Here is a 26,840-nt window from a genome sequence, read left to right on the forward strand (position 1 = left end):
GGTCAGCTGATGTTACGTCTAAATCTAAATTGCTTAATATTCCTTTCAAAGGGCAGACCTTATTCGGGCCCGGCTTGAAAGAGATTATTGCTGACATTACAGGAGGTAAAGGTCATGCCCTGCCTCAGGACAAGGCCAAAGCCAAGGCTAGACAGTCCAATTTTCGTTCCTTTCGTAATTTCAAAGCAGGAGCAGCATCAACTTCCTCTGCACCAAAACAGGAAGGAGCTGTTGCTCACTACAGACAAGGCTGGAAACCTAACCAGTCCTGGAACAGGGGCAAACAGGCCAGAAAACCTGCTGCTGCCCCTAAGACAGCATGAATTGAGGGCCCCCGATCCGGGATCGGATCTAGTGGGGGGCAGTCTTTCCCTCTTCGCCCAGGCTTGGGCAAGAGATGTTCAGGATCCCTGGGCGTTAGAGATCATATCTCAGGGATACCTTCTGGACTTCAAATCCTCTCCCCCAAGAGGGAGATTTCATCTGTCAAGGTTGTCAACAAACCTAACAAAGAAGGAAGCGTTTCTACGCTGCGTACAAGATCTTTTATTAATGGGAGTGATCATCCAGTTCCGCGGTTGGAACAAGGACAAGGGTTTTACTCAAATCTGTTTGTAGTTCCCAAAAAAGAGGGAACCTTCAGGCCAATCTTGGATTTAAAGATCCTAAACAAATTCCTAAGAGTTCCATCGTTCAAGATGGAAACTATTCGAACAATTTTGCCCATGATCCAAGAGGGTCAGTACATGACCACAGTGGATTTAAAGGATGCTTACCTTCACATACCGATTCACAGAAGTCATTACCGGTATCTAAGGTTTGCCTTTTTAGACAGGCATTACCAGTTTGTAGCTCTTCCATTCGGACTGGCTACGGCTCCAAGAATCTTCACAAAGGTTCTGGGCACTCTTCTGGCGGTACTAAGACCGCGAGGAATTTCAGTAGCTCCGTACTTAGACGACATACTGATACAAGCTTCAAGCTTTCAAACTGCCAAATCTCATACAGAGATAGTACTGGCATTTCTAAGGTCGCATGGATGGAAAGTGAACGAAGAGAAAAGTTCTCTCTTTCCACTCACAAGAGTTCCCTTCCTGGGGACTCTGATAGATTCTGTAGAAATGAAAATTTACCTGACAGAGGACAGGTTAACAAAACTTCAAAATGCATGCCGTGTCCTTCATTCCATTCAACACTCTAAATCTGAATCAAGAGACCAGAAATTCTCTTCTATGGTGGCTTTATCGGCCACATCTGTCCAGGGGAATGCCATTCAGCAGGCCAGACTGGTCAATTGTAACAACAGACGCCAGCCTACTAGGTTGGGGCGCTGTCTGGAATTCTCTGAAGGCTCAGGGACTATGGAATCAGGAGGAGAGTTTTCTTCCAATAAACATTCTGGAATTGAGAGCAGTCCTCAATGCTCTTCTGGCTTGGCCCCAGTTAGCAACTCGGGGGTTCATCAGGTTCCAGTCGGACAACATCACGACTGTAGCTTATATCAACCATCAGGGAGGGACAAGAAGCTCCCTAGCAATGATGGAAGTATCGAAGATAATTCGCTGGGCAGAGTCTCACTCTTGCCACCTGTCTGCAATCCACATCCCGGGAGTGGAGAACTGGGAGGCGGATTTCTTAAGTCGTCAGACTTTTCATCCGGGGGAGTGGGAACTTCATCCAGAGGTCTTTGCCCAAATACTTCGACGTTGGGGCAAACCAGAGATAGATCTCATGGCGTCTCGACAGAACGCCAAGCTTCCGCGCTACGGGTCCAGATCCAGGGATCCGGGAGCGGTCCTGATAGATGCCTTGACAGCACCATGGACCTTCAGGATGGCTTATGTGTTTCCACCTTTCCCGATGCTTCCTCGATTGATTGCCAGAATCAAACAGGAGAAAGCATCAGTGATTCTAATAGCGCCTGCATGGCCACGCAGGACTTGGTATGCAGATCTGGTGGACATGTCATTCTGTCCACCTTGGTCGTTACCTCTGAAACAGGACCTTCTGATTCAGGGTCCTTTCAAACATCAAAATCTAACTTCTCTGAAGCGGACTGCTTGGAAATTGAACGCTTGATCTTATCAAAGCGTGGTTTTTCTGAGTCAGTTATTGATACCTTAATACAGGCTAGGAAGCCTGTTACCAGAAAGATTTACCATAAAATATGGCGTAAATACCTATATTGGTGCGAATCCAAAGGTTACTCTTGGAGTAAGGTTAGGATTCCTAGGATATTGTCTTTTCTACAAGAAGGTTTAGAAAAGGGGTTATCCGCTAGTTCCTTAAAGGGACAGATCTCAGCTCTGTCCATTCTGTTACACTAGCGTCTGTCAGAAGTTCCAGACGTTCAGGCTTTTTGTCAGGCTTTGGCCAGGATTAAACCTGTGTTTAAAGCTGTGGCTCCACCATGGAGTTTAAACCTTGTTCTTAACGTTTTACAGGGTGTTCCGTTTGAACCCCTTCATTCCATTGATATAAAGTTGTTATCTTGGAAAGTTCTATTTTTAATGGCTATTTCCTCGGCTCGAAGAGTCTCTGAGTTATCAGCCTTACATTGTGATTCTCCTTATTTGATTTTTCACTCGGATAAGGTAGTTCTGCGTACTAAACCTGGGTTCTTACCTAAGGTAGTCACTAACAGGAATATCAATCAGGAGATTGTTGTTCCATCCTTGTGCCCAAATCCTTCTTCGAGGAAGGAACGTCTTTTGCACAATCTGGATGTAGTTCGTGCCCTTAAATTTTATTTACAGGCAACTAAAGATTTTCGACAAACGTCTTCCCTGTTTGTCGTTTACTCTGGTCAGAGGAGAGGTCAAAAAGCTTCTGCTACCTCTCTTTTTGGCTTCGTAGCATAATTCGTTTAGCTTATGAGACTGCTGGACAGCAGCCTCCTGAAAGAATTACAGCTCATTCCACTAGAGCTGTGGCTTCCACTTGGGCCTTTAAGAATGAGGCCTCTGTTGAACAGATTTGCAAGGCTGCAACTTGGTCTTCGCTTCATACTTTTTCCAAATTTTACAAATTTGACACTTTTGCTTCCTCGGAGGCTATTTTTGGGAGAAAGGTTCTTCAGGCAGTGGTTCCTTCTGTATAAAGAGCCTGCCTATCCCTCCCGTCATCCGTGTACTTTTGCTTTGGTATTGGTATCCCACAAGTAATGATGACCCGTGGACTGATCACACTTAACAGAAGAAAACATAATTTATGCTTACCTGATAAATTCCTTTCTTCTGTAGTGTGATCAGTCCACGGCCCGCCCTGTTTTTTTAAGGCAGGTAAATATTTTTTAAATTATACTCCAGTCACCACTACACCCTTGGCTTCTCCTTTCTCGTTGGTCCTTGGTCGAATGACTGGAGGTGACGTAGAGGGGAGGAGCTATATAGCAACTCTGCTGGGTGAATCCTCTTGCACTTCCTGTAGGGGAGCAGTTAATATCCCACAAGTAATGATGACCCGTGGACTGATCACACTACAGAAGAAAGGAATTTATCAGGTAAGCATAAATTATGTTTTTGATATTATTGAAATTGATGTTAGATCCATGTCTTTAGCTGTATTAGCTAGAAGAGCTTTGTGGCTTAAATCTTGGAATGCTGATATGACATCTAAATCTAGATTACTATCTCTTTCTTTCCAAGGTAATTTATTATTTCAACTATCACTGGGGGAAAAGGAGTTTTTTTGCCTCAGGATAAAAAACCTAAGGGTAAATCTAAGGCTTCTAATCGTTTTCGTTCCTTTCGTCAGAATAAGGAACAAAAACGCAATCCTTCCCCCAAGAAATCTGCTTCCACTTGGAAGCCTTCCTCAAATTTGAATAAATCCAAGCCATTTAGGAAACAAAAGTCAGCCCCTAAATCCGCATGAAGGTGCGGCCCTCATGCCAGCTCAGCTGGTAGGGGGCAGATTAAGGTTTTTCAAGGATTTTTGGATAAAATCTGTCCAAAATCATTGGATTCAGAGCATTGTCTCTCAAGGGTATTGAATAGGATTCAAAATAAGACCTCCTGTGAGATTTTTTCTCACGCATCCCTGTAAATCCAGTAAAAGCTCAGGCTTTCTCCAACATAGGTGTGTCCGGTCCACGGCGTCATCCTTACTTGTGGGATATTCTCTTCCCCAACAGGAAATGGCAAAGAGCCCAGCAAAGCTGGTCACATGATCCCTCCTAGGCTCCGCCTACCCCAGTCATTCTCTTTGCCGTTGTACAGGCAACATCTCCACGGAGATGGCTTAGAGTTTTTTAGTGTTTAACTGTAGTTTTTATTATTCAATCAAGAGTTTGTTATTTTAAAATAGTGCTGGTATGTACTATTTACTCAGAAACAGAAAGGAGATGAAGATTTCTGTTTGTATGAGGAAAATGATTTTAGCAACCGTTACTAAAATCCATGGCTGTTCCACACAGGACTGTTGAGAGGAATTAACTTCAGTTGGGGGAACAGTGAGCAGTCTCTTGCTGCTTGAGGTATGACACATTCTAACAAGACGATGTAATGCTGGAAGCTGTCATTTTCCCTATGGGATCCGGTAAGCCATGTTTATTAAGATAGTAAATAAGGGCTTCACAAGGGCTTATTAAGACTGTAGACTTTTTCTGGGCTAAATCGATTCATTATTAACACATATTTAGCCTTGAGGAATCATTTAATCTGGGTATTTTGATAAGATTATATCGGCAGGCACTATTTTAGACACCTTATTCTTTAGGGGCTTTCCCAAATCATAGGCAGAGCCTCATTTTCGCGCCGGTGTTGCGCACTTGTTTTTGAGAGGCATGACATGCAGTCGCATGTGTGTGGAGCTCTGATACATAGAAAAGACTTTCTGAAGGCGTCATTTGGTATCGTATTCCCCTTTGGGCTTGGTTGGGTCTCAGCAAAGCAGATACCAGGGACTGTAGAGGGGTTAAAGTTAAAAATGGCTCCGGTTCCATTATTTTAAGGGTTAAAGCTTCCAAATTTGGTGTGCAATACTTTTAAGGCTTTAAGACACTGTGGTGAAATTTTGGTGAATTTTGAACAATTCCTTCATATTTTTTTCGCAATTGCAGTAATAAAGTGTGTTCAGTTTAAAATTTAAAGTGACAGTAACGGTTTTATTTTAAAACGTTTTTTGTACTTTGTTATCAAGTTTATGCCTGTTTAACATGTCTGAACTACCAGATAGACTGTGTTCTGAATGTGGGGAAGCCAGAGTTCCTTCTCATTTAAATAAATGTGATTTATGTGACAATGACAATGATGCCCAAGATGATTCCTCAAGTGAGGGGAGTAAGCATGGTACTGCATCATTCCCTCCTTCGTCTACACGAGTCTTGCCCACTCAGGAGGCCCCTAGTACATCTAGCGCGCCAATACTCCTTACTATGCAACAATTAACGGCTGTAATGGATAATTCTGTCAAAAACATTTTAGCCAAAATGCACACTTATCAGCGTAAGCGCGACTGCTCTGTTTTAGATACTGTAGAGCATGACGACGCTGATAACAATGGTTCTGAAGGGCCCCTAAACCAGTCTGATGGGGCCAGGGAGGTTTTGTCTGAGGGAGAAATTACAGATTCAGGGAACATTTCTCAACAAGCTGAACCTGATGTGATTACGTTTAAATTTAAGTTGGAACATCTCCGCGCTCTGCTTAAGGAGGTATTATCCACTCTGGATGATTGTGACAATTTGGTCATCCCAGAGAAGCTATGTAAAATGGACAAGTTCCTAGAGGTCCCGGGGCTCCCAGAAGCTTTTCCTATACCCAAGCGGGTGGCGGACATTGTAAATAAAGAATGGGAAAGGCCGGTATTCCTTTCGTCCCTCCCCCCATATTTAAAAAATTGTTTCCTATGGTCGACCCCAGAAAGGACTTATGGCAGACAGTCCCCAAGGTCGAGGGAGCGGTTTCCACTTTAAACAAACGCACCACTATACCCATAGAAGATAGTTGTGCTTTTAAAGATCCTATGGATAAAAAATTAAAAGGTTTACTTAAAAAGATGTTTGTTCAACAGGGTTACCTTCTACAACCAATTTCATGCATTGTCCCTGTCGCTACAGCCGCATGTTTCTGGTTCGATGAGCTGGTAAAGGCGGTCGATAGTGATTCTCCTCCTTATGAGGAGATTATGGACAGAATCAATGCTCTCAAATTGGCTAATTCTTTCACCCTAGACGCCACTTTGCAATTGGCTAGGTTAGCGGCTAAGAATTCTGGGTTTGCTATTGTGGCGCGCAGAGCGCTTTGGTTGAAATCTTGGTCAGCTGATGCGTCTTCCAAGAACAAGCTACTTAACATTCCTTTCAAGGGGAAAACTCTGTTTGGCCCTGACTTGAAGGAGATTATCTCTGATATCACTGGGGGTAAGGGCCATGCCTTCCTCAGGATCGGCCTTTCAAGGCCAAAAATAAACCTAATTTTCGTCCCTTTCGTAGAAACGGACCAGCCCAAAGTGCTACGTCCTCTAAGCAAGAGGGTAATACTTCTCAAGCCAAGCAAGCTTGGAGACCAATGCAAGGCTGGAACAAGGGAAAGCAGGCCAAGAAACCTGCACTGCTACCAAGACAGCATGAAATGTTGGCCCCGATCCGGGACCGGATCTGGTGGGGGGCAGACTCTCTCTCTTCGCTCAGGCTTGGGCAAGAGATGTTCTGGATCCTTGGGACAAGGTTAAGATTCCTAAGAGTCTATCCTTCCTTCGAGAAGGATTGGAAAAAGGATTATCTGCAAGTTCCTTGATGGGACAGATTTCTGCCTTGTCTGTGTTACTTCACAAAAAGCTGGCAGCTGTGCCAGATGTTCAAGCCTTTGTTCAGGCTCTGGTTAGAATCAAGCCTGTTTACAAACCTTTGACTCCTCCTTGGAGTCTCAACTTAGTTCTTTCAGTTCTTCAGGGGGTTCCGTTTGAACCCTTACATTCCGTTGATATTAAGTTATTATCTTGGAAAGTTTTGTTTTTGGTTGCAATTTCTTCTACTAGAAGAGTTTCAGAATTATCTGCTCTGCAGTGTTCTCCTCCTTATCTGGTGTTCCATGCAGATAAGGTGGTTTTACGTACTAACCTGGTTTTCTTCCAAAAGTTGTTTCTAACAAAAACATTAACCAGGAGATAGTCGTGCCTTCTCTGTGTCCGAAACCAGTTTCGAAGAAGGAACGTTTGTTGCACAATTTGGATGTTGTTCGCGCTCTAAAATTCTATTTAGATGCTACAAAGGATTTTAGACAAACATCTTCCTTGTTTGTTGTTTATTCTGGTAAAAGGAGAGGTCAAAAAGCAACTTCTACCTCTCTCTCTTTTTGGATTAAAAGCATCATCAGATTGGCTTACGAGACTGCCGGACGGCAGCCTCCTGAAAGGATCACAGCTCCTTCCACTAGGGCTGTGGCTTCCACATGGGCCTTCAAGAACGAGGCTTCTGTTGATCAGATATGTAGGGCAGCGACTTGGTCTTCACTGCACTCTTTTACCAAATTTTACAAGTTTGATACTTTTGCTTCTTCTGAGGCTATTTTTGGGAGAGAGGTTTTGCAAGCCATGGTGCCTTCCATTTAGGTGACCTGATTTGCTCCCTCCCTTCATCCGTGTCCTAAAGCTTTGGTATTGGTTCCCACAAGTAAGGATGACGCCGTGGACCGGACACACCTATGTTGGAGAAAACAGAATTTATGTTTACCTGATAAATTACTTTCTCCAACGGTGTGTCCGGTCCACGGCCCGCCCTGGTTTTTTAATCAGGTCTGATAATTTTTTTTTTTCTTTAACTACAGTCACCACGGTATCATATGGTTTCTCCTATGCAAATATTCCTCCTTAACGTCGGTCGAATGACTGGGGTAGGCGGAGCCTAGGAGGGATCATGTGACCAGCTTTGCTGGCTCTTTGCCATTTCCTGTTGGGGAAGAGAATATCCCACAAGTAAGGATGACGCCGTGGACCGGACACACCGTTGGAGAAAGTAATTTATCAGGTAAACATAAATTCTGTTTTTTTTTTTTTTTTTTTTTTAACTGTGAATGAAGCTGTTTGGGCTCTACAGCATAGCACACATTTTATTCATGCCATACCACCCCTCTCATAAAATAACATTTTAAATGGCAGCAATAGGACATCTTTCTTAATGTATTTGCCAGAAGTCAATAACCATTATTAACTGACCATCTCTTAAACTATAGTTAAAGGACCAGTCAACACTGTAGATTTGCATAATCAACTAATGCAAGACAACAAGACAATGCAATAGCACTTAGTCTGAACTTCAAATGAGTAGTAGATTTTTTTTTTTCTGACAATTTTAAAAGTTGTCTTTTTCCACTCCCCCTGTACCATGTGACATCCATAAGCCAATCACAAATGCATACACGTACCATGTGACAGCAATCAGCCATTCACAAATGCATACACACTTATTCTTGCACATGCTCAGTACTAGGAGCTGGTGACTCAAAGTTTAAATATAAATTAAATGCACATTTTGCTAATGGAAGTAAATTGGAAAGTTGTTTAAAATTGCATGTTCTATCTGAATAATGAGAGTTTAATTTTGTTTTTTTCTTTATTTAATAGATTTATCAAGATCCCAAATATCTCGAAGAAGTCTAAGCTACATTCAGGAAATTGGATATGGTTCGTTTGGGAAGGTAAGATTTAATGCTTAAATTGAAATTATAACAATTCAGTAATTGGTATAATTAACAATGCCATTTTGAAAAGGGTCCTCAAACGGTAAGGAAAAATACTGTATAACCAGAAGAGACAGACAGGACGTTGGACATGCACTACCTGGCCATTATCAGTATAAAATATTTGTTTGCTATAAAGGAGTACGAGTTGAAATATATTTCTCCTACATTGGTGTATCCGGTCCATGGCTTCATCCTTACTTGTGGGATATTCTCAATCCCTACAGGAAGTGGCAAAGAGAGCACACAGCAGAGCTGTCCATATATCTCCCCTCAGGCTCCGCCCCCCCAGTCATTCTCTTTGCCGCTCTAACTAGTAGCATCTCCACGGGGGTGGTAAAGAGTATGTGGTGTTTAGTTGTAGTTTTTTATTCTTCTATCAAGAGTTTATTTTAAAATAGTGCCGGCTTGTACTATTTACTCTGCAGCAGAAAGTGATGAAGATTTCTGCCGAGAGGAATATGATTTTAGCACCAGTAACTAAAATCCATTGCTGTTCCCACGCAGGACTGTTGAAACCAGAGAACTTCAGTTGGGGGGGAACAGTTTGCAGGCTTAACTGCTTCAGGTATGATCAGTCATTTTTCTAACAAGACCTAGTAATGCTAGAAGACTGTCAGCAATCCCCTCTGGGATAGGTAAGCCATTTTTCTTAGACTCTGTATAAAATTATGGCTTATACTAAGGGCTCTATGCTGGTTGACACTATTGTGGGCTTAATCGATTGCTTTTTAGCATGTTTTCACTATAAATAAGGTGTTTTTTCAGACTTTAAAACACTTTTGGGGCTTAATTTGCGCCTGGCACTTATTTGGACACCTATTCTAGTCAGAAAGGCCCCTCCACTCTGGAATGAAGAGGGAGGAGGCCTCATTTTTGCGCCTCGATTGCGCAGTTTTGCTTAGGCAGTTCATGCAGCTTCATGTGGGGAGTCCAGAGGCATCAGAAAAGACTCCAGAGAGGCTTATTTCCTACTAAAATAATCCCTAAGGAAGGTAAAGGCCACAGTGGAAGCTGTGGCATAGTACTGTAGTGTCTTTAACCGGTTAATTGCTGTTATTAGCTCCGGTTTGGGCATTAAGGGGTTAATTGGTCTGAAGAAAAAAAAATTGTTTTAGTAATAAAGTGTGCACTTTCTCCAACATTGGTGTGTCCGGTCCACGGCGTCATCCATAACTTGTGGGGAATATTCTCTTCCCCAACAGGAAATGGCAAAGAGCACAGCAAAAGCTGTCCATATAGTCCCTCCTAGGCTCCGCCCACCCCAGTCATTCTCTTTGCCGCTGAACAAGCAGCATCTCCACGGAGATGGTGAAGAGTATGTGGTGTTTAGTTGTAGTTTTTTATTCTACTATCAAGAGTTTATTTTAAAATAGTGCTGGTATGTACTATTTACTCTGAAACAGAAAAGGATGAAGAGTTCTGTTTGTGAGAGGAGTATGATTTTAGCAGCTGTAACTAAAATCGTTTTCTGTTCCCACACAGGACTGTTGAGATGAGATAACTTCAGTTGGGGGGAACAGTTGGCAGACTTTTCTGCTTAAGGTATGACTAGCCATATTTCTAACAAGACTGTGTAATGCTGGAAGGCTGTCATTTTCCCCTCATGGGGACCGGTAAGCCATTTTCTTAGTCTCAAACAGAATAAAGGGCTTAATATGGGCTATAAAACTGGTAGACACTTTTATGGGCTAGATCGATTGCTCTATTTGGGCATTTTATACAGTTTGATGTTGAAATTCACACTTTATATCTTTGGGGAATGTTTTTTTACGTCAGGCACTGGTTTAGACACCTTCCCAGTCAGGAAGGGCCTTCTCTGTAGTAGGCAGAGCCTCATTTTCGCGCCATTACTGCACAGTTACTTTTGAGAGCAGTACATGCAGCTGCATGTGTGTGGGTCTGGAAGTAGTTGAAAAAGGTTCCTAGAAGGCTTCATTTGGTATCGTATACCCCCCTGGGTTTGGTAAAGTCGCAGCAAAGGCTGGAGCTGGGACTGTAGAGGGGTTAAAACTGTAAACGGCTCTGGTTTCCTCATTTTAAGGGTTAAAGGTCTGAAATTTGGGGTGCAATGCTTTGAATGCCTTAAGACATTGTGGTGAAAATTTGGTTAAAATTGAACAATTCCTTCATAGTTTTTCACATATTCAGTAAAAAAAGTGTGCCCTGTTTAAAATTTAAAGAGAAAGTAACGGTTTTGTTTTAAAACGGTTTTTGTACTTTATTGACAAGTTTAAGCCTGTTTAACATGTCTGTGCCTTCAGATAGACTATGTTATGTATGTATGGAAGCCAATGTGTCTCCCCCTTCAAATATGTGTGATAATTGTGCCATAGCGTCCAAACAAAGTAAGGACAGTACTGCCACAGATAGTAAAGTTGCCCAAGATGATTCATCAGATGAAGGGAGTAGACATAGTTCTACATCATCTCCTTCTGTGTCTACACCAGTTTTGCCCACGCAGGAGACCCCTAGTACTTCTAGCGCGCCAATGCTTGTTACTATGCAACAATTGACGGCAGTAATGGATAACTCCATAGCAAATATTATATCCAAGATGCCTGCATTTCAGAGAGCGCGATTGCTCTGTTTTAAACACTGTAGAGCAAGAGGGCGCTGATGATAATTTTTCTGTTATACCCTCACACCAATCTGAAGTGGCCATGAGGGAGGTTTTGTCAGATGGGGAAATTTCTGATTCAGGTAGAATTTCTCAACAGGCAGAACCTGATGTTGTGACATTTAAATTTAAATTAGAGCATCTCCGCGCACTGCTTAAGGAGGTGTTATCTACTCTGGATGATTGTGACAACCTGGTCATTCCAGAAAAATTGTGCAAGATGGACAAGTTCCTAGAGGTTCCGGTGCACCCCGACGCTTTTCCTATACCCAAGCGGGTGGCGGACATAGTGAATAAGGAGTGGGAGAAGCCCGGCATACCTTTTGTCCCCCCCTCCTATATTTAAGAAATTATTTCCTATGGTCGACCCCAGAAAGGACTTATGGCAGACAGTCCCTAAGGTCGAGGGGGCAGTTTCTACACTAGCCAAGCACACTACTATTCCTATCGAGGATAATTGTGCTTTCAAAGATCCTATGGATAAAAAATTGGAGGGTTTGCTTAAAAGGATTTTTGTACAGCAAGGTTACCTCCTGCAACCTATTTCGTGCATTATTCCTGTCACTACAGCAGCGTGGTTCTGGTTCGAGGAACTAGAAAAGTCGCTCAGTAGAGAGACTCCGTATGAGGAGGTTATGGACAGAATTCACACACTTAAGTTAGCTAATTCCTTTATTTTAGATGCCGCTTTGCAGTTAGCTAGATTAGCGGCGAAAAATTCAGGGTTTGCAATTGTGGCGCGCAGAGCGCTCTGGCTAAAGTCTTGGTCAGCGGATGTATCTTCCAAGACAAAATTGCTTAATATCCCTTTCAAGGGTAAAACCCTTTTTGGGCCAGAATTGAAAGAGATTATCTCAGACATCACTGGGGGTAAGGGCCATGCCCTCCCACAAGATAGGCCTTTCAAGGCCAAGAATAAGTCTAATTTTCGTTCCTTTCGCAATTTCAGGAACGGACCGGCCTCCAACTCTGCAGCCTCTAGACAAGAGGGTAATGCTTCGCAAACCAAACCAGCTTGGAAACCGATGCAAGGCTGGAACAAGGGTAAGCAGGCCAAGAAGCCTGCTGCTGCTACCAAAACAGCATGAAGGAGTAGCCCCCGATCTGGGACCGGATCTAGTAGGGGGCAGACTCTCTCTCTTCGCTCAGGCTTGGGCAAGAGATGTTCAGGATCCCTGGGCACTAGAAATAGTTTCTCAGGGTTATCTTCTGCAATTCAAGGAACTACCCCCAAGGGGAAGGTTCCACATGTCTCACTTATCTTCAAACCAAATAAAGAGACAGGCATTCTTACATTGTGTAGAAGACCTGTTAAAGATGGGAGTGATACACCCAGTTCCAACTGTGGAACAAGGACTGGGGTTTTACTCAAATCTGTTTGTAGTTCCCAAACAAGAGGGAACTTTCAGACCAATTCTGGATTTAAAGATTCTTAACAAATTTCTGAGTGCCATCGTTCAAAATGGAAACTATTTGAACGATTTTACCTACAATCCAGGAGGGTCAATTTATGACTACCGTGGATCTAAAGGATGCGTATCTACATATTCCTATCCACAAAGATCATCAGTTCCTAAGGTTCGCCTTTCTGGACAAACATTACCAGTTTGTGGCTCTCCCATTCGGGCTAGCCACTGCTCCAAGGATTTTCACAAAGGTGCTCGGGTCCCTTCTAGCGGTTCTAAGACCAAGGGGCATTGCAGTGGCACCTTACTTGGACGACATTCTGATACAAGCGTCGTCTCTTTCAAAGGCAAAGGCTCACACAGACATCGTTCTGGCCTTTCTCAGATCTCACGGGTGGAAGGTGAACATAGAAAAAAGTTCCCTGTCTCCGTCGACAAGAGTTCCTTTCTTGGGGACAATAATAGATTCTTTAGAAATGAAGATTTTCCTGACAGATGTCAGAAAGTCAAAACTTCTAAACTCTTGTCAAGTTCTTCACTCTGTTCCACGACCTTCCATAGCTCAGTGCATGGAAGTAGTAGGGTTGATGGTTGCAGCAATGGACATAGTTCCTTTTGCGAGAATTCATCTAAGACCATTACAACTGTGCATGCTGAAACAGTGGAATGGGGACTATACAGACTTGTCTCCAGTGATTCAAGTAGATCAGAAGACCAGAGACTCACTCCGTTGGTGGCTAACCCAGGATCACCTGTCCCAGGGAATGAGCTTCCGCAGACCAGAGTGGGTCATCGTCACCACCGACGCCAGTCTAGTGGGCTGGGGCGCGGTCTGGGACTCCCTGAAAGCTCAGGGTCTATGGTCTCGGGAAGAGTCTCTTCTCCCGATAAACATTCTGGAACTGAGAGCGATATTCAATACTCTCAGGGCTTGGCCTCAACTAGCAAAGGCCAGATTCATAAGATTCCAATCAGACAACATGACGACTGTTGCTTACATCAACCATCAGGGGGGAACAAGGAGTTCCCTGGCAATGAGAGAAGTGACCAAAATCATAAAATGGGCGGAGGATCACTCCTGCCACCTATCTGCGATCCACATCCCAGGAGTGGAAAACTGGGAGGCGGATTACCTGAGTCGTCAGACATTCCATCCGGGGGAGTGGAAACTCCACCCGGAGATTTTTGCCCAGTTGACCCAATTATGGGGCATTCCAGACATGGATCTGATGGCGTCTCGTCAGAACTTCAAGGTTCCTTGCTACGGGTCCAGATCCAGGGATCCCAAGGCAACTCTAGTGGATGCATTAGTAGCGCCTTGGACCTTCAACCTAGCTTATGTGTTTCCACCGTTTCCTCTCATTCCCAGGCTGGTAGCCAGGATCAAACAGGAGAGGGCCTCGGTGATTTTGATAGCTCCAGCGTAGCCACGCAGGACTTGGTATGCAGACCTGGTGAATATGTAATCGGCTCCACCATGGAAGCTACCTTTGAGACAGGATCTTCTAGTACAGGGTCCATTCGAACATCCAAATCTAGTTTCTCTCCAGCTGACGGCTTGGAAATTGAACGCTTGATTTTATCTAAGCGTGGGTTTTCGGATTCTGTGATAGATACTCTGGTACAAGCCAGAAAACCTGTAATTAGAAAAATTTACCATAAAATATGGAAAAGATATATCTGTTGGTGTGAATCCAAGGGATTCTCATGGAGTAAGTTTAAAATTCCTGGGATCCTTTCCTTTCTCCAAGAAGGTTTGGATAAGGGATTATCAGCGAGTTCTCTAAAAGGACAGATTTCTGCTTTATCTGTCTCGTTACACAAACCACTGGCAGCTGTGCCAGATGTTCAAGCTTTTGTTCAGGCTTTGGTCAGGATCAAGCCTGTTTACAGACCTTTGACTCCTCCCTGGAGTCTGAATTTAGTTCTTTCAGTTCTTCAAGGGGTTCCGTTTGAACCTCTACATTCCATAGATATCAAGATGTTATCTTGGAAAGTTCTGTTTTTGGTTGCTATTTCTTCTGCTAGAAGAGTTTCTGAGTTATCTGCTCTGCAGTGTAATCCGCCCTATCTGGTGTTCCATTCAGATAAGGTTGTTTTGCGTACTAAACCTGGTTTCCTTCCAAAGGTTGTTTCCAACAAGAATATTAACCAGGAAATAGTTGTGCCTTCTTTGTGTCCGAATCCAGTTTCAAAGAAGGAACGTTTGTTACATAATTTAGATGTAGTACGTGCTTTAAAGTTCTATTTAGAAGCAACAAAGGATTTCAGACAAACGTCTTCTCTGTTTGTCGTTTATTCTGGCAAGAGGAGAGGTCAAAAAGCTACTGCTACCTCTTTCCTTTTGGCTGAAAAGCATCATCCGATTGGCTTACGAGACTGCCGGACGGCAGCCTCCCGAACGAATCACAGCTCACTCTACTTGGGCTGTGGCTTCCACATGGGCCTTCAAGAACGAGGCTTCTGTTGATCAGATATGTAAGGCAGCGACTTGGTCTTCCCTGCACACTTTTGCCAAATTCTACAAATTCTTCGGAGGCTATTTTTGGGAGAAAGGTTTTGCAAGCCGTGGTGCCTTCTGTTTAGGTAACCTGATTTGCTCCCTCCCTTCATCCGTGTCCTAAAGCTTTGGTATTGGTTCCCACAAGTAATGGATGACGCCGTGGACCGGACACACCAATGTTGGAGAAAACAGAATTTATGCTTACCTGATAAATTACTTTCTCCAACGGTGTGTCCGGTCCACGGCCCGCCCCTGGTTTTTTAATCAGGTTTGATAAATTTCTTTCTTTAACTACAGTCACCACGGCACCCTATGGTTTCTCCTTTTTTTCTCCTGTCCGTTGGTCGAATGACTGTGGTGGGCGGAGCCTAGAAGGGACTATATGGACAGCTTTTGCTGTGCTCTTTGCCATTTCCTGTTGGGGAAGAGAATATTCCCCACAAGTTATGGATGACGCCGTGGATCGGACACACCGTTGGAGAAAGTAATTTATCAGGTAAGCATAAATTCTGTTTTTTTTATTTAAAGACACAGTAACGTTTTTGTCAACTAATTTTTATTGCATTGAAGATCTGTTTAAGTCTGTCAAACATGTCTGACCCTTCAGATAACCTATGTTCTGTATGTTCAAAGGCCAAGGTGGTTCCCCCATTAAATTTATGTGTAAAGTGTGCCATAGCGTCCAAACAGCTTAAGGACCGTACAATCACGCTTAAAGATATAGCCCAAGATGATTCTTTAGCTGAAGGTAGTGAGGATAGCTCACTATCCTCTCCTTCTCTGTCAACACCAGCTATGCCCGCGCAAGCGATGCCCAGTACATCTAGCGCGCCAATTTCTATTACTATGCAACAGTTAGCAGCAGTAATGGATAATTATCTTGCAGCATTTTTATCCAAACTGCCAGCTTTTCCTAGGAAGCGTGATTGCTCAGTTTTAAATACAGAAAATGAGCAAGCAGACTCAGAGGATAATTTATCTGTAGTGCCTTCACATCAATCTGACTTGGCGGTGAGGGAGGGCCTGTCTGAGGGAGAAATTTCTGACACAGCAAAAGTTTCTCAGCAGGCAGCTCCTGATACCGTAGCATTTAAAATTTTTTTTTTTTTTTAAATGAATTTTTATTTGGTTTTAGAATAAGAGGTAACATTTGGGGACTCGCAGGACCCCTGATCTAGCATACACAAACAAAAGGATCGGACACGCAGGTCCGGTTGCAATAGCTGTTCAAACATTGATATATCGTATATAAATTGCAGGGAAAGGTAACATTTGGGGACACACAGGTCCCCTGTTCAAACATACACAAACAAAAGGATCGGACACGCAGGTCCGGTTGCAATAACTGTTCAAACATTGATATATCACAAATAAATTGCAGACATATGTGGTGAAAATAATTCACCAAGGTGGAACCCTAGTGTGGGCTCTAGAAATAAGGGGGGGGAGGGGTGATAATTATAGATTAGATTTAATTCCAGAGACAAGTAACATGCACCCTGTATCTAGTATATACTCTACTCAGCACTTATTGAGCTTAACACCCACTACACCTGGCCCTCATTACACCTAGCACATGCCGTACCCAGCACACATTCACTGTACTTCACTCATTGTATTTAGCATAAACCATACCCAGCGCACACAGTTCCCAGCACATAATATAACTAGCACACACTGTACTTAACCTGAATTGTACCCAGCATACCCTGTACCTGGCACACCTCATACCCAGCACCCAACAAGCATAGTACCTGGAACCTACTGTACCTAGCTCACACAATGCTCAGCACACACAGCACCCGGCACCCACCTAGCCTAGCACACGCAGTACCCAGCACACAATGAACCAAGCATTCACCGTAGCCAGCACTCATTGCATCTAATGCGCTCTGCATCTAGCACACACTGTACCTAGCACCCACGGTACTTCGTTCAAACTGTACCTAGCCCATCCCGTACCTAGCCCACGTTGCACCTAGCCCACGTTGCACCTAGCCCACGTTGCACCTAGCCCACGTTGCACCTAGCCCACGTTGCACCTAGCCCACGTTGCACCTAGCCCACGTTGCACCTAGCCCACGTTGCACCTAGCCCACGTTGCACCTAGCCCACGCCTTTACCAGGAACCCCCCTTGCCTGGCACATGCAGTACCTAGCACCCATTGAACCTAGCACATGCGGTACCTAGCACCCATTGAACCTAGCACATGCGGTACCTAGCACCCATTGAACCTAGCACATGCGGTACCTAGCACCCATTGAACCTAGCACATGCGGTACCTAGCACGCGCGGCACCTAGCGCGGCACCTAGCACGCACAGGATGTAGTGATAGAGGGTGCAGATACTGAGTATGAGGCAACACAGGGAAATCCTATTTAGTAAAATAGGTAAAAGAAAGTCTCTATACATCTTTAGGGTGAAATCTGAGGACAAGTTATCATGTACTATAATGACACTAGACAGAGCAGCCATTTTGCTATTTAAAGTTTTGTACACATGAGGATCTGTCGATGCTATCATGTAGAAACAAGACACACATTAGACAAAAATAATAAATGTTTCTATATACTCAGAGATATAATGTTACTCATATATAGGAACTAGCTCAGAGTAGCAAAAGACAAGCAGACAAAAAACTAGTAGGATGCGGGCTAAATTAACAAACAAAGTATGTCCAGCACAACTACTATGGTAGGAAATAGGGGCTGCTGGGATTTATGGGCAGTATATATAGTTTAATATTTTGCAAGCTAATTAGTAAAAGAATAACTTCTGCTAAGTTGAAGCCCAGCCAAGTTAAAACTACGACCCCAGGGAGATGGAGGATATTGAACCTTTTGCAACAATACTGTGAAACAATACATAACAAGAGACAAGATAGGGAAGCATAACACACATAAAATATGTCCCCCAGATGGCTTCTAAAAGAACAAGGGCAGTTCTGAAAGAGTCTGTGGCATGCATATTCCAATACTTCTGAGTAGGCATTCTTGAGTATACTAATCCAGTTAACTGGCTAATCCACTTTTGCTTTCAGAGGGGATTATGCCCCCAGCGATGCCCCCTGTGTCCCAATGTATCCTGTCTCCTATCTTTAAGGGCAAGAGAGCAATTCAGGCATAAAGATTCCCCACCGCCTGGGACAGCGGCCACCCCGTTACACAACATAGTCATCAATTTTAGTCCACCATGTCAGTTCTTAGTCTGTGTACAGGGATCAGGCAGAGATCGCAACTCATGCGTGAGGAGTTCCTCCTCCAAATCAACCGCAGCCATTTCGGTCCTCCGCAATACAGCTACTTCCCAGTTATGTGCATGCCTCCTTCGCTGTCTTTACACTCCTCTCTCATCTGCCCAGTGTCCGTGGCTTGCATTTTGAAAAATTTTGATAGCAGGGGTTAAGTGGTGATGCAGCCTAAAGCAGCAACGTGGTATGTGTGAGTTGGCAGTATCTTCACACTGCATATCCATGTTGCGGTGCTGCCTGCCCGGTGTGAGAAAAAAAACATAGGGCTTACCCCGCCAGCGTGTCAAATGCTTCTAAATGGCATTGGTGCTGTGTCTCTATGGGTTCCTACCCATGTGGTGTCAGTGGTGCTCCGTTTGTTCGCGGCCTTGTTTAATGGCCACCTGTTTAACTGTGGCTTGCGGGTCAAATAGTGGGAGTTATAGGTGTGCGATCTCGGTCAGAGTGGCATCTCTGGAACCGCTATTTAAACCTGAACAGGATCCGGCTGTTTAGGGTTCTGGATGTCTGATTTTATCAGTCTTCTTTCCACTTTCAGAAGAACCCACTATAGGAGCTCTGGACTAAGCCAGCCATCTTAGCTGCGGCCCAGCATTTAAATTTAAGCTAGAACACCTCCGTGCCCTACTTAAGGAGGTCCTAGCTACTCTTGATGATTGTGACCCTTTGGTGGTCCCAGAAAAATTGTGTAAAATGGATAAATTCTTAGAGGTCCCAGTACACACTGATGCGTTTCCGATACCTAAGAGGGTGGCGGATATAGTGAATAAGGAGTGGGAGAAGCCAGGTGTACCTTTTGTTCCCCCTCCTATATTTAAGAAAATGTTCCCCATTGTTGACCCCAGAAGGGACGCGTGGCAGACGGTCCTTAAGGTAGAGGGGGCAGTTTCAACGCTAGCTAAGCGCACGACTATACCAATAGAAGACAGTTGCGCTTTCAAAGATCCTATGGATAAAAAATTAGGTTTACTTAAGAAATTTTTTGTTCAACAAGGTTTTCTTCTTCAACCAATTTCTTGCATTATTCCTGTAACCACTGCAGCTGCTTTTTGGTTTGAGGAATTAGAAAACTCGCTCCAGAAGGAAACTTCTTATGATGAAGTCATGGATAGAATTCACGCCCTGAAGTTGGCTAATTCTTTCATTACAGATGCCGCTTTTCAGTTAGCTAAATTAGCGGCAAAAAATTCTGGTTTCGCAATAGTGGCGCGTAGAGCGCTTTGGCTAAAATCGTGGTCGGCGGATGTGTCGTCCAAAACAAAATTGCTTAATATTCCTTTCAAGGGTAAGAACCTATTCGGGCCAGAGTTGAAAGAAATTATTTCAGATATCACTGGGGGAAAGGGCCATGCCCTTCCACAGGATAGACCTTTTCAAAGCTAAAAATAAGTCTAATTTTCGTCCCTTTCGCAATTTCAGGAACGGACCGGCTTCTACCTTTACAGCCACTAGGCAAGAGGGTAACCCCAGCCCAAACCAGCATGGAAACAATTGCAAGGCTGGAACAAGGGTAAACAGGCCAAAAAGCCTGCTGCTGCTACCAAGACAGCATGAAGGGGTAGCCCCCGATCCGGGACCGGATCTAGTAGGGGGCAGACTTTCTCTCTTTGCTCAGGCCTGGGCAAGAGATGTTCCGGACCCCTGGGCACTAGAAATTGTCTCTCAGGGGTATCTTCTAGAATTCAAGGACCTTCCTCCAAGGGGAAGGTTCCACATGTCTCGCTTATCTTTAGACCAGATAAAGAGACAGGCATTCTTACATTGCGTAGAAGACCTTTTAAAAATGGGAGTGATACACCCAGTTCCAACAGCAGAACAAGGACTGGGATTTTACTCAAACCTGTTTGTAGTTCCCAAAAAGGAAGGAACTTTCAGGCCAATTCTGGACTTAAAGATCCTAAACAAATTCCTCAGAGTTCCATCATTCAAAATGGAAACCATTCGGACAATTTTACCAATGATCCAGGAGGGTCAATATATGACTACCGTGGACTTAAAGGATGCGTACCTGCATATTCCTATCCACAAAGATCACCATCAGTTTCTGAGGTTCGCCTTTCTGGACAAGCATTACCAGTTCGTGGCTCTTCCCTTCGGATTGGCCATTGCTCCCAGAATTTTCACAAAGGTGCTAGGGTCCCTTCTAGCGGTGCTAAGGCCAAGGGGCATTGCAGTAGCACCTTACCTAGACGACATTTTAATATCCCTTTGCTCGAATTCATTTAAGACCATTGCAAATGTGCATGCTCAAACAATGGAATGGGGATTATGCAGATTTGTCTCCCCAGATTCAGATGGACCAGCAAACCAGAGACTCACTCCTCTGGTGGTTGTCTCAGGATCACCTGTCTCAGGGAATGAGTTTCCGAAGACCGGAGTGCATCATTGTCACGACAGACACCAGCCTCTTAGGCTGGGGCGCGGTCTGGAAGTCCCTGAAGGCTCAGGGTCTATGGTCTCGGGAAGAATCTCTTCTCCCGATAAACATTTTGGAATTGAGAGCGATATTCAATGCGCTCCAGGCATGGCCTCAACTAGCGGAGGCCAAATTAATCAGATTTCAGTCGGAGAACATGACGACTGTAGCGTACATCAATCATCAGGGGGGAACAAAGAGTTCCCTGGCGATGAGGGAGGTATCCAAGATCATCAAATGGGCAGAGGATCACTCCTGCCATCTATCAGCAATTCACATCCCAGGAGTGGACAACTGGGAAGCGGATTATCTGAGTCGTCAGACTTTCCATCCGGGGGAGTGGGAACTCCACCCGGAGGTTTTTGCTCAGCTGACCCAGCTATGGGGCATTCCAGATCTGGATCTGATGGCGTCACGTCAGAACTCCAAAGTTACACGTTACGGGTCCAGGTCCAGGGATCCCAAGGCGACATTGGTAGATGCCTTAGTAGCGCCTTGGTCGTTCAATCTAGCTTATGTCTTTCCACCGTTTCCCCTTCTCCCCCGGCTAGTAGCCAGGATCAAACAGGAGAAGGCTTCGGTAATTCTGATAGCTCCTGCGTGGCCACGCAGGACTTGGTATGCAGACCTGGTGAATATGTCATTGGTTCCACCATGGAAGCTGCCTTTGAGGCAGGACCTTCTAATTCAAGGTCCATTCGAACATCCAAACCTAGTTTCTCTGCAACTGACTGCTTGGAGATTGAACGCTTGATTCTAGCTAAACGTGGGTTTTCGGAATCAGTTATAGATACTATGATCCAGGCTAGAAAGCCTGTCACCAGGAAAATTTACCATAAGATATGGCGGAAATATCTTTGCTGGTGCGAATCCAAGGGTTACTCATGGAGTAAGATTAGGATTCCAAGGATACTATCTTTTCTCCAAGAAGGATTGGAGAAAGGTCTGTCAGCTAGTTCTTTAAAGGGACAGATATCTGCTCTGTCTATCCTGTTACACAAGCGTCTGGCAGCCATGCCAGATATTCAGGCGTTTGTACAGGCTTTAGTCAGAATCAAGCCTGTCTACAGACCTGTGGCTCCTCCATGGAGTCTAAATTTAGTTCTTTCAGTTCTTCAAGGGGTTCCGTTTGAACCTCTACATTCCATAGATATTAAGTTACTATCTTGGAAAGTTTTGTTTTTAGTAGCTATTTCTTCTGCTAGAAGAGTTTCTGAATTGTCTGCTTTGCAGTGTAATTCACCCTATCTGGTGTTTCATACAGATAAGGTCGTTTTATGTACCAAACCTGGTTTTCTTCCAAAAGTGGTTTCCAATAAGAATATCAACTAGGAAATAGTTGTTCCTTCTCTGTGTCCTAATCCAGTTTCTAACAAGGAACGTCTGTTACACAATCTTGATGTGGTTCGTGCTTTAAAGTTTTATCTAAAAGCAACTGAAGACTTCAGACAAACATCGTCCTTGTTTGTCTATTCTGGCAAGAGGAGAGGTCAAAAGGCGACTGCGACCTCTCTGTCTTTCTGGCTCAAAAGCATCATCCGGTTGACTTATAAGACTGCTGGAAGGCAGCCTCCTGAACGAATTACAGCTCACTCTACTAGAGCTGTGGCTTCCACATGGGCTTTCAAGAATGAGGCTTCTGTTGAACAGATTTGTAAGGCAGTGACTTGGTCTTCACTGCATACGTTTGCCAAATTTTACAAATTCGATACTTTTGCTTCTTCGGAGGCTATTTTTGGGAGAAAGGTTTTGCAAGCAGTGGTGCCTTCCGTTTAGGTTACCTGACTTGTTCCCTCCCTTCATCCGTGTCCTAAAGCTTTGGTATTGGTTCCCACAAGTAAGGATGAAGCCATGGACCGGATACACCAATGTAGGAGAAAACAGAATTTATGTTTACCTGATAAATTTCTTTCTCCTACGGTGTATCCGGTCCACGGCCCGCCCTGGCATTTTGGTCAGGTTTAAATTTATTTTTTGTGAACTACAGTCACCACTGCACCCTATGGTTCTCCTTTTTCTCCTAACCGTCGGTCGAATGACTGGGGGGGGGGCGGAGCCTGAGGGGAGCTATATGGACAGCTTTGCTGTGTGCTCTCTTTGCCACTTCCTGTAGGGATTGAGAATATCCCACAAGTAAGGATGAACCGTGGACCGGATACACCGTAGGAGAAAGAAATTTATCAGGTAAACATAAATTCTGTATTATTGCTGTCTTGAGTTATATTGAAAATACATATTTTAAGTATGATCTGAACAGACCACAAACCTAAATGTAATAGCTTTGATTTGTAATGTTATAAAATGTCTAACTTGCAAAAATTTCAATTAACAGATGGGGTTTAAAAAAAAAAATGTGCATATTTAATAAAATCGATTTGCAGTGCCACTTGTGACCTCATCCTGTGTTCTCACTTTAGAGCTCTATTCATTAAAGTAAGCTACTTATTCTAGGTATTGCTGGGAGAGGTCTACAAGGAAGACAGTGTGGCAAGAGTTATAGTGAGAGAATTAAATGCGAGCGCCAACTCCAAAGAACAGGAACAATTTTTAAAAAATGGAGAGCCATATAGGTAAGTTCTGACGTAGTTTCTTCTAACTTTAATAAATTTAGTTACCATTTATTTTACTGCTACAACATACACATTCTGAATATTTGTATGTTGGGGAGCAGGGAAGCATGTCTATCTTTTATCAAAAACTTTCCTATACAACTGTATATCTTGTTAGTTTAAAAAAATAATCTATCGTTTTTATGGGGTGTTTCTTTTTTTTGTTTTTTTGCAAGTTTTAACATTTACCAAATACAAGGACAATGTAGATAAGTAATTTTCTATAATGAATATGAAGCAGAATTTGTTTCAAACTATTTCTATCAGCAAATGAACATTTCATATTCTGTGTTAAACAATAAAATTACACAAAGCGTAACCCCTTAAACAGCAATAGAACCTTGTTTTTTTATTTACCTATCAAAACTATATATATATATATATATATATATATATATATATATACACACACACACACCCCCCATCCATTTTTGGTATATTTCATGCCACCGTTTCTCTGCCAAATGATGTCACATTAGAAAAATTGTTCACTTTTTCACATGCTTTGACTTTCTTGCTGAAATTATATACACATAACTACTGAAGTCATAAGACAAATGGCTAAAGCTTCTCTGGGATCCCCATTGTTCAGAAATAGCATGCATGGCCTTGCCATTTAGAAGACCGCTAATTGCAGCTGTGCACCACACTTTTTTTAAATTACCAGCAATGGGGGTTAATTAGTTAGCTACACACACTTTTCACCACCATTTTAGGAACTGGCAGAAAGTCTACCAGTATTAGTTGTGTTTTCTTTTTTTTCCCCCCTGCAGTGTGGGATCCCCCTTACCCTCCCATCTCTCTGATCCCCCCCAAACAGGTCTCTAACTCTCTGCCAAAATTTTTCTGTAGTTTAGCGGTTCACTCTCCCCCGTCCAAGCGATCGTACTGTAGGGATACCTCTCCTCTCTCAAAATCCCTTTGCTGTAGTTTAGTGGATCTCTCCCTCCCTCACTCCTGGTAAAATATCAGAGCATAGGGATCCTTCCCCTTTTGCCCGCTTTTGACGATGAGCTGTCCACACGCCTACCTCCCACATCACCCAAAGAATCACCGCAAGCTGATGTAGACATGGACACAGTGTCCCTGTCTGCATCGGCGATCTGCCTTTATATGTTTGCAGCATGAGGTAGAAGGTTGGATGTAGGTATTATGTCAACAAGGTTACTGGTACGCTGTTCAAATTACCCTGTGATATAGTACCTACGTCCATTAGGCTTAAGGGGTTAAAAATATTAATACATTTTTATGGGCACTTATGCCCAGATCTGGGAACCCTGGGAGACTCTTATGACCCCTAGAACCGGTACCACCATAAATGACTAACTCCCTCCCTGACCTGAGAGGATCAAGATGGACAACGATTCCCACAATTAGTCAGTGAGCCGTAACTTCTCTACTAGCTCCCCCTACCCTTTGGATATCACTCTCATTGATACCATCGTGTAATAACCCCCCCCCCCCCCGCCCCCTCCAAACCTAACATATACTAGCATTTACACATGGACTCACCTGACACCCCCTCAGATCTTCCGCTTCAGTAATAACCTTTGCAGGTTGTTTACTGACCACATTTTCCCTCACTTATGATAGCTTGTTGAAGTCTAGGGATGATCCATTTGGGGCATTTGTTTCTCCCTACCCTCCTTCCCCCCAACTCGTTCTGTTAGGAAACTTTGTTGCTATGATTGAATAATATGTTTATATAGCCTTTATCATTTTGTTGTAAAATGATTTCACTCTCATCCACTCTCGGCCACACTGTGTAACCCTTAGGCTGGGTCTGGTGTTATGTACTGTATTTCTTCTGTTAAGTGTGATCAGTCCACGGGTCATCATTACTTGTGGGATATTAACTGCTCCCCTACAGGAAGTGCAAGAGGATTCACCCAGCAGAGTTGCTATATAGCTCCTCCCCTCTACGTCACCCCCAGTCATTCTCTTGCACCCAACGACTAGATAGGATGTGTGAGAGGACTATGGTGATATATTTAGTTTTTATATCTTCAATCAAAAGTTTGTTATTTTATAATAGCACCGGAGTGTGTTATTCCTTCTCTGGTAGAATTTGAAGAAGAATCTACCTGAGTTTTTCTATGATTTTAGCCGGAGTAGTTAAGATCATATTGCTGTTTCTCGGCCATCTGAGGAGAGGTAAACTTCAGATCAGGGGACAGCAGGCAGATTAATCTGCAAAGAGGTATGTAGCAGTTTATTATTTTCTGACATGGAATTGATGAGAAAATCCTGCCATACCGTTATAATGTAAACTCAGCCTTGAATGCAGTAGATGTAGCTGATATCAGGCTGTCATGTATGTATATTTTACACTTCAGTTTTCTGGGAAATGGTACTTCTCTGGCTTTTAAACTGTATACATAGACTTAACCTATTTTGCAGGGACTTGCAATAGGTTTTAAATGACAATTAATTATTGAGGTAAAACGTTTTTTTGCTGGCATGTAAAAACGTTTTTTTCTCTGAGGTACTGGGTGAAAAAATGTTTTGGGCACTTTTTTTCCACTTGGCAATAGTTTTGATTTAAATTAGAGCAGTTCACTGATCCCTCTCACTGTTATGTGTGGGGGAGGGGCCATTTTGGTGCTTTCACTATGCATCAGAAAAACTCAGTCAGAGGTTCATTTTCTTCCTGCATGATCCGGTTCATCTCTACAGAGTTCAGGGATCTCAAGAGTCTTTTTTGAGGGAAGTAATCATTCACAGCAGAGCTGTGCTGATTGTATTGACTGTGATATAAAAAACGTTTATTTGTGTATTTTTTTCTGCTGCCTGGGTTAGTTATCATTTGCTGAGGGGAACAATCCTTTGCTAAAACTGTATATTCTGACAAAGATTGATGCTATAACTTAATTATTTTATCTGTTATAATATTTTCTGTGCTTCTTAAAGGCACAGTTCGTTTTCATATTATTTGTAAATTACTTTGAAAAGTATTTCCAAGTTGCTGTTTATTTGCTAGTGTGTTAAACATGTCTGATTCAGAGGAATATCTCTGTGCTATATGTGTTAATGCCAAAGTGGAGCCCAATAGAAATTTATGTACTAAATGTATTGATGCTACTTTAAAAAATAGTCAATCTGTACAAATTGAACATATTTCACCAAACAACGAGGGGAGAGTTATGCCGACTAACTCGCCTCACGTGTCAGTACCTGCATCTCCCGCTCAGGAGGTGCGTGATATTGTAGCGCCGAGTGCATCTGGGCGGCCATTACAAATCACATTACAAGATATGGCTACTGTTATGACTGAAGTTTTGGCTAAACTACCAGAACTAAGAGGTAAACGTGATCACTCTGGGATGAGAACAGAGTGCGCTGATAATGCAAGG

General features: G+C 43.3%; 1 protein-coding gene across 1 annotated transcript in view; it reads left to right on the forward strand.

The window, feature by feature from the left end:
* LMTK2 (lemur tyrosine kinase 2) overlaps positions 1–26,840 on the forward strand; it is a gene marked incomplete at its 3' end in the record, with an annotated part of 424,271 nt that overhangs the window by 145,992 nt on the left and 251,439 nt on the right. Inside the window, 2 exon segments of the mRNA XM_053694835.1 lie at positions 8,566–8,639; positions 23,330–23,448. Of these exon segments, the coding sequence (XP_053550810.1) occupies positions 8,566–8,639; positions 23,330–23,448 (193 nt within the window).

This window comes from Bombina bombina, chromosome 11, assembly GCF_027579735.1.
Source record: "Bombina bombina isolate aBomBom1 chromosome 11, aBomBom1.pri, whole genome shotgun sequence".
NCBI classification, from domain to species: Eukaryota; Metazoa; Chordata; class Amphibia; order Anura; family Bombinatoridae; genus Bombina; species Bombina bombina.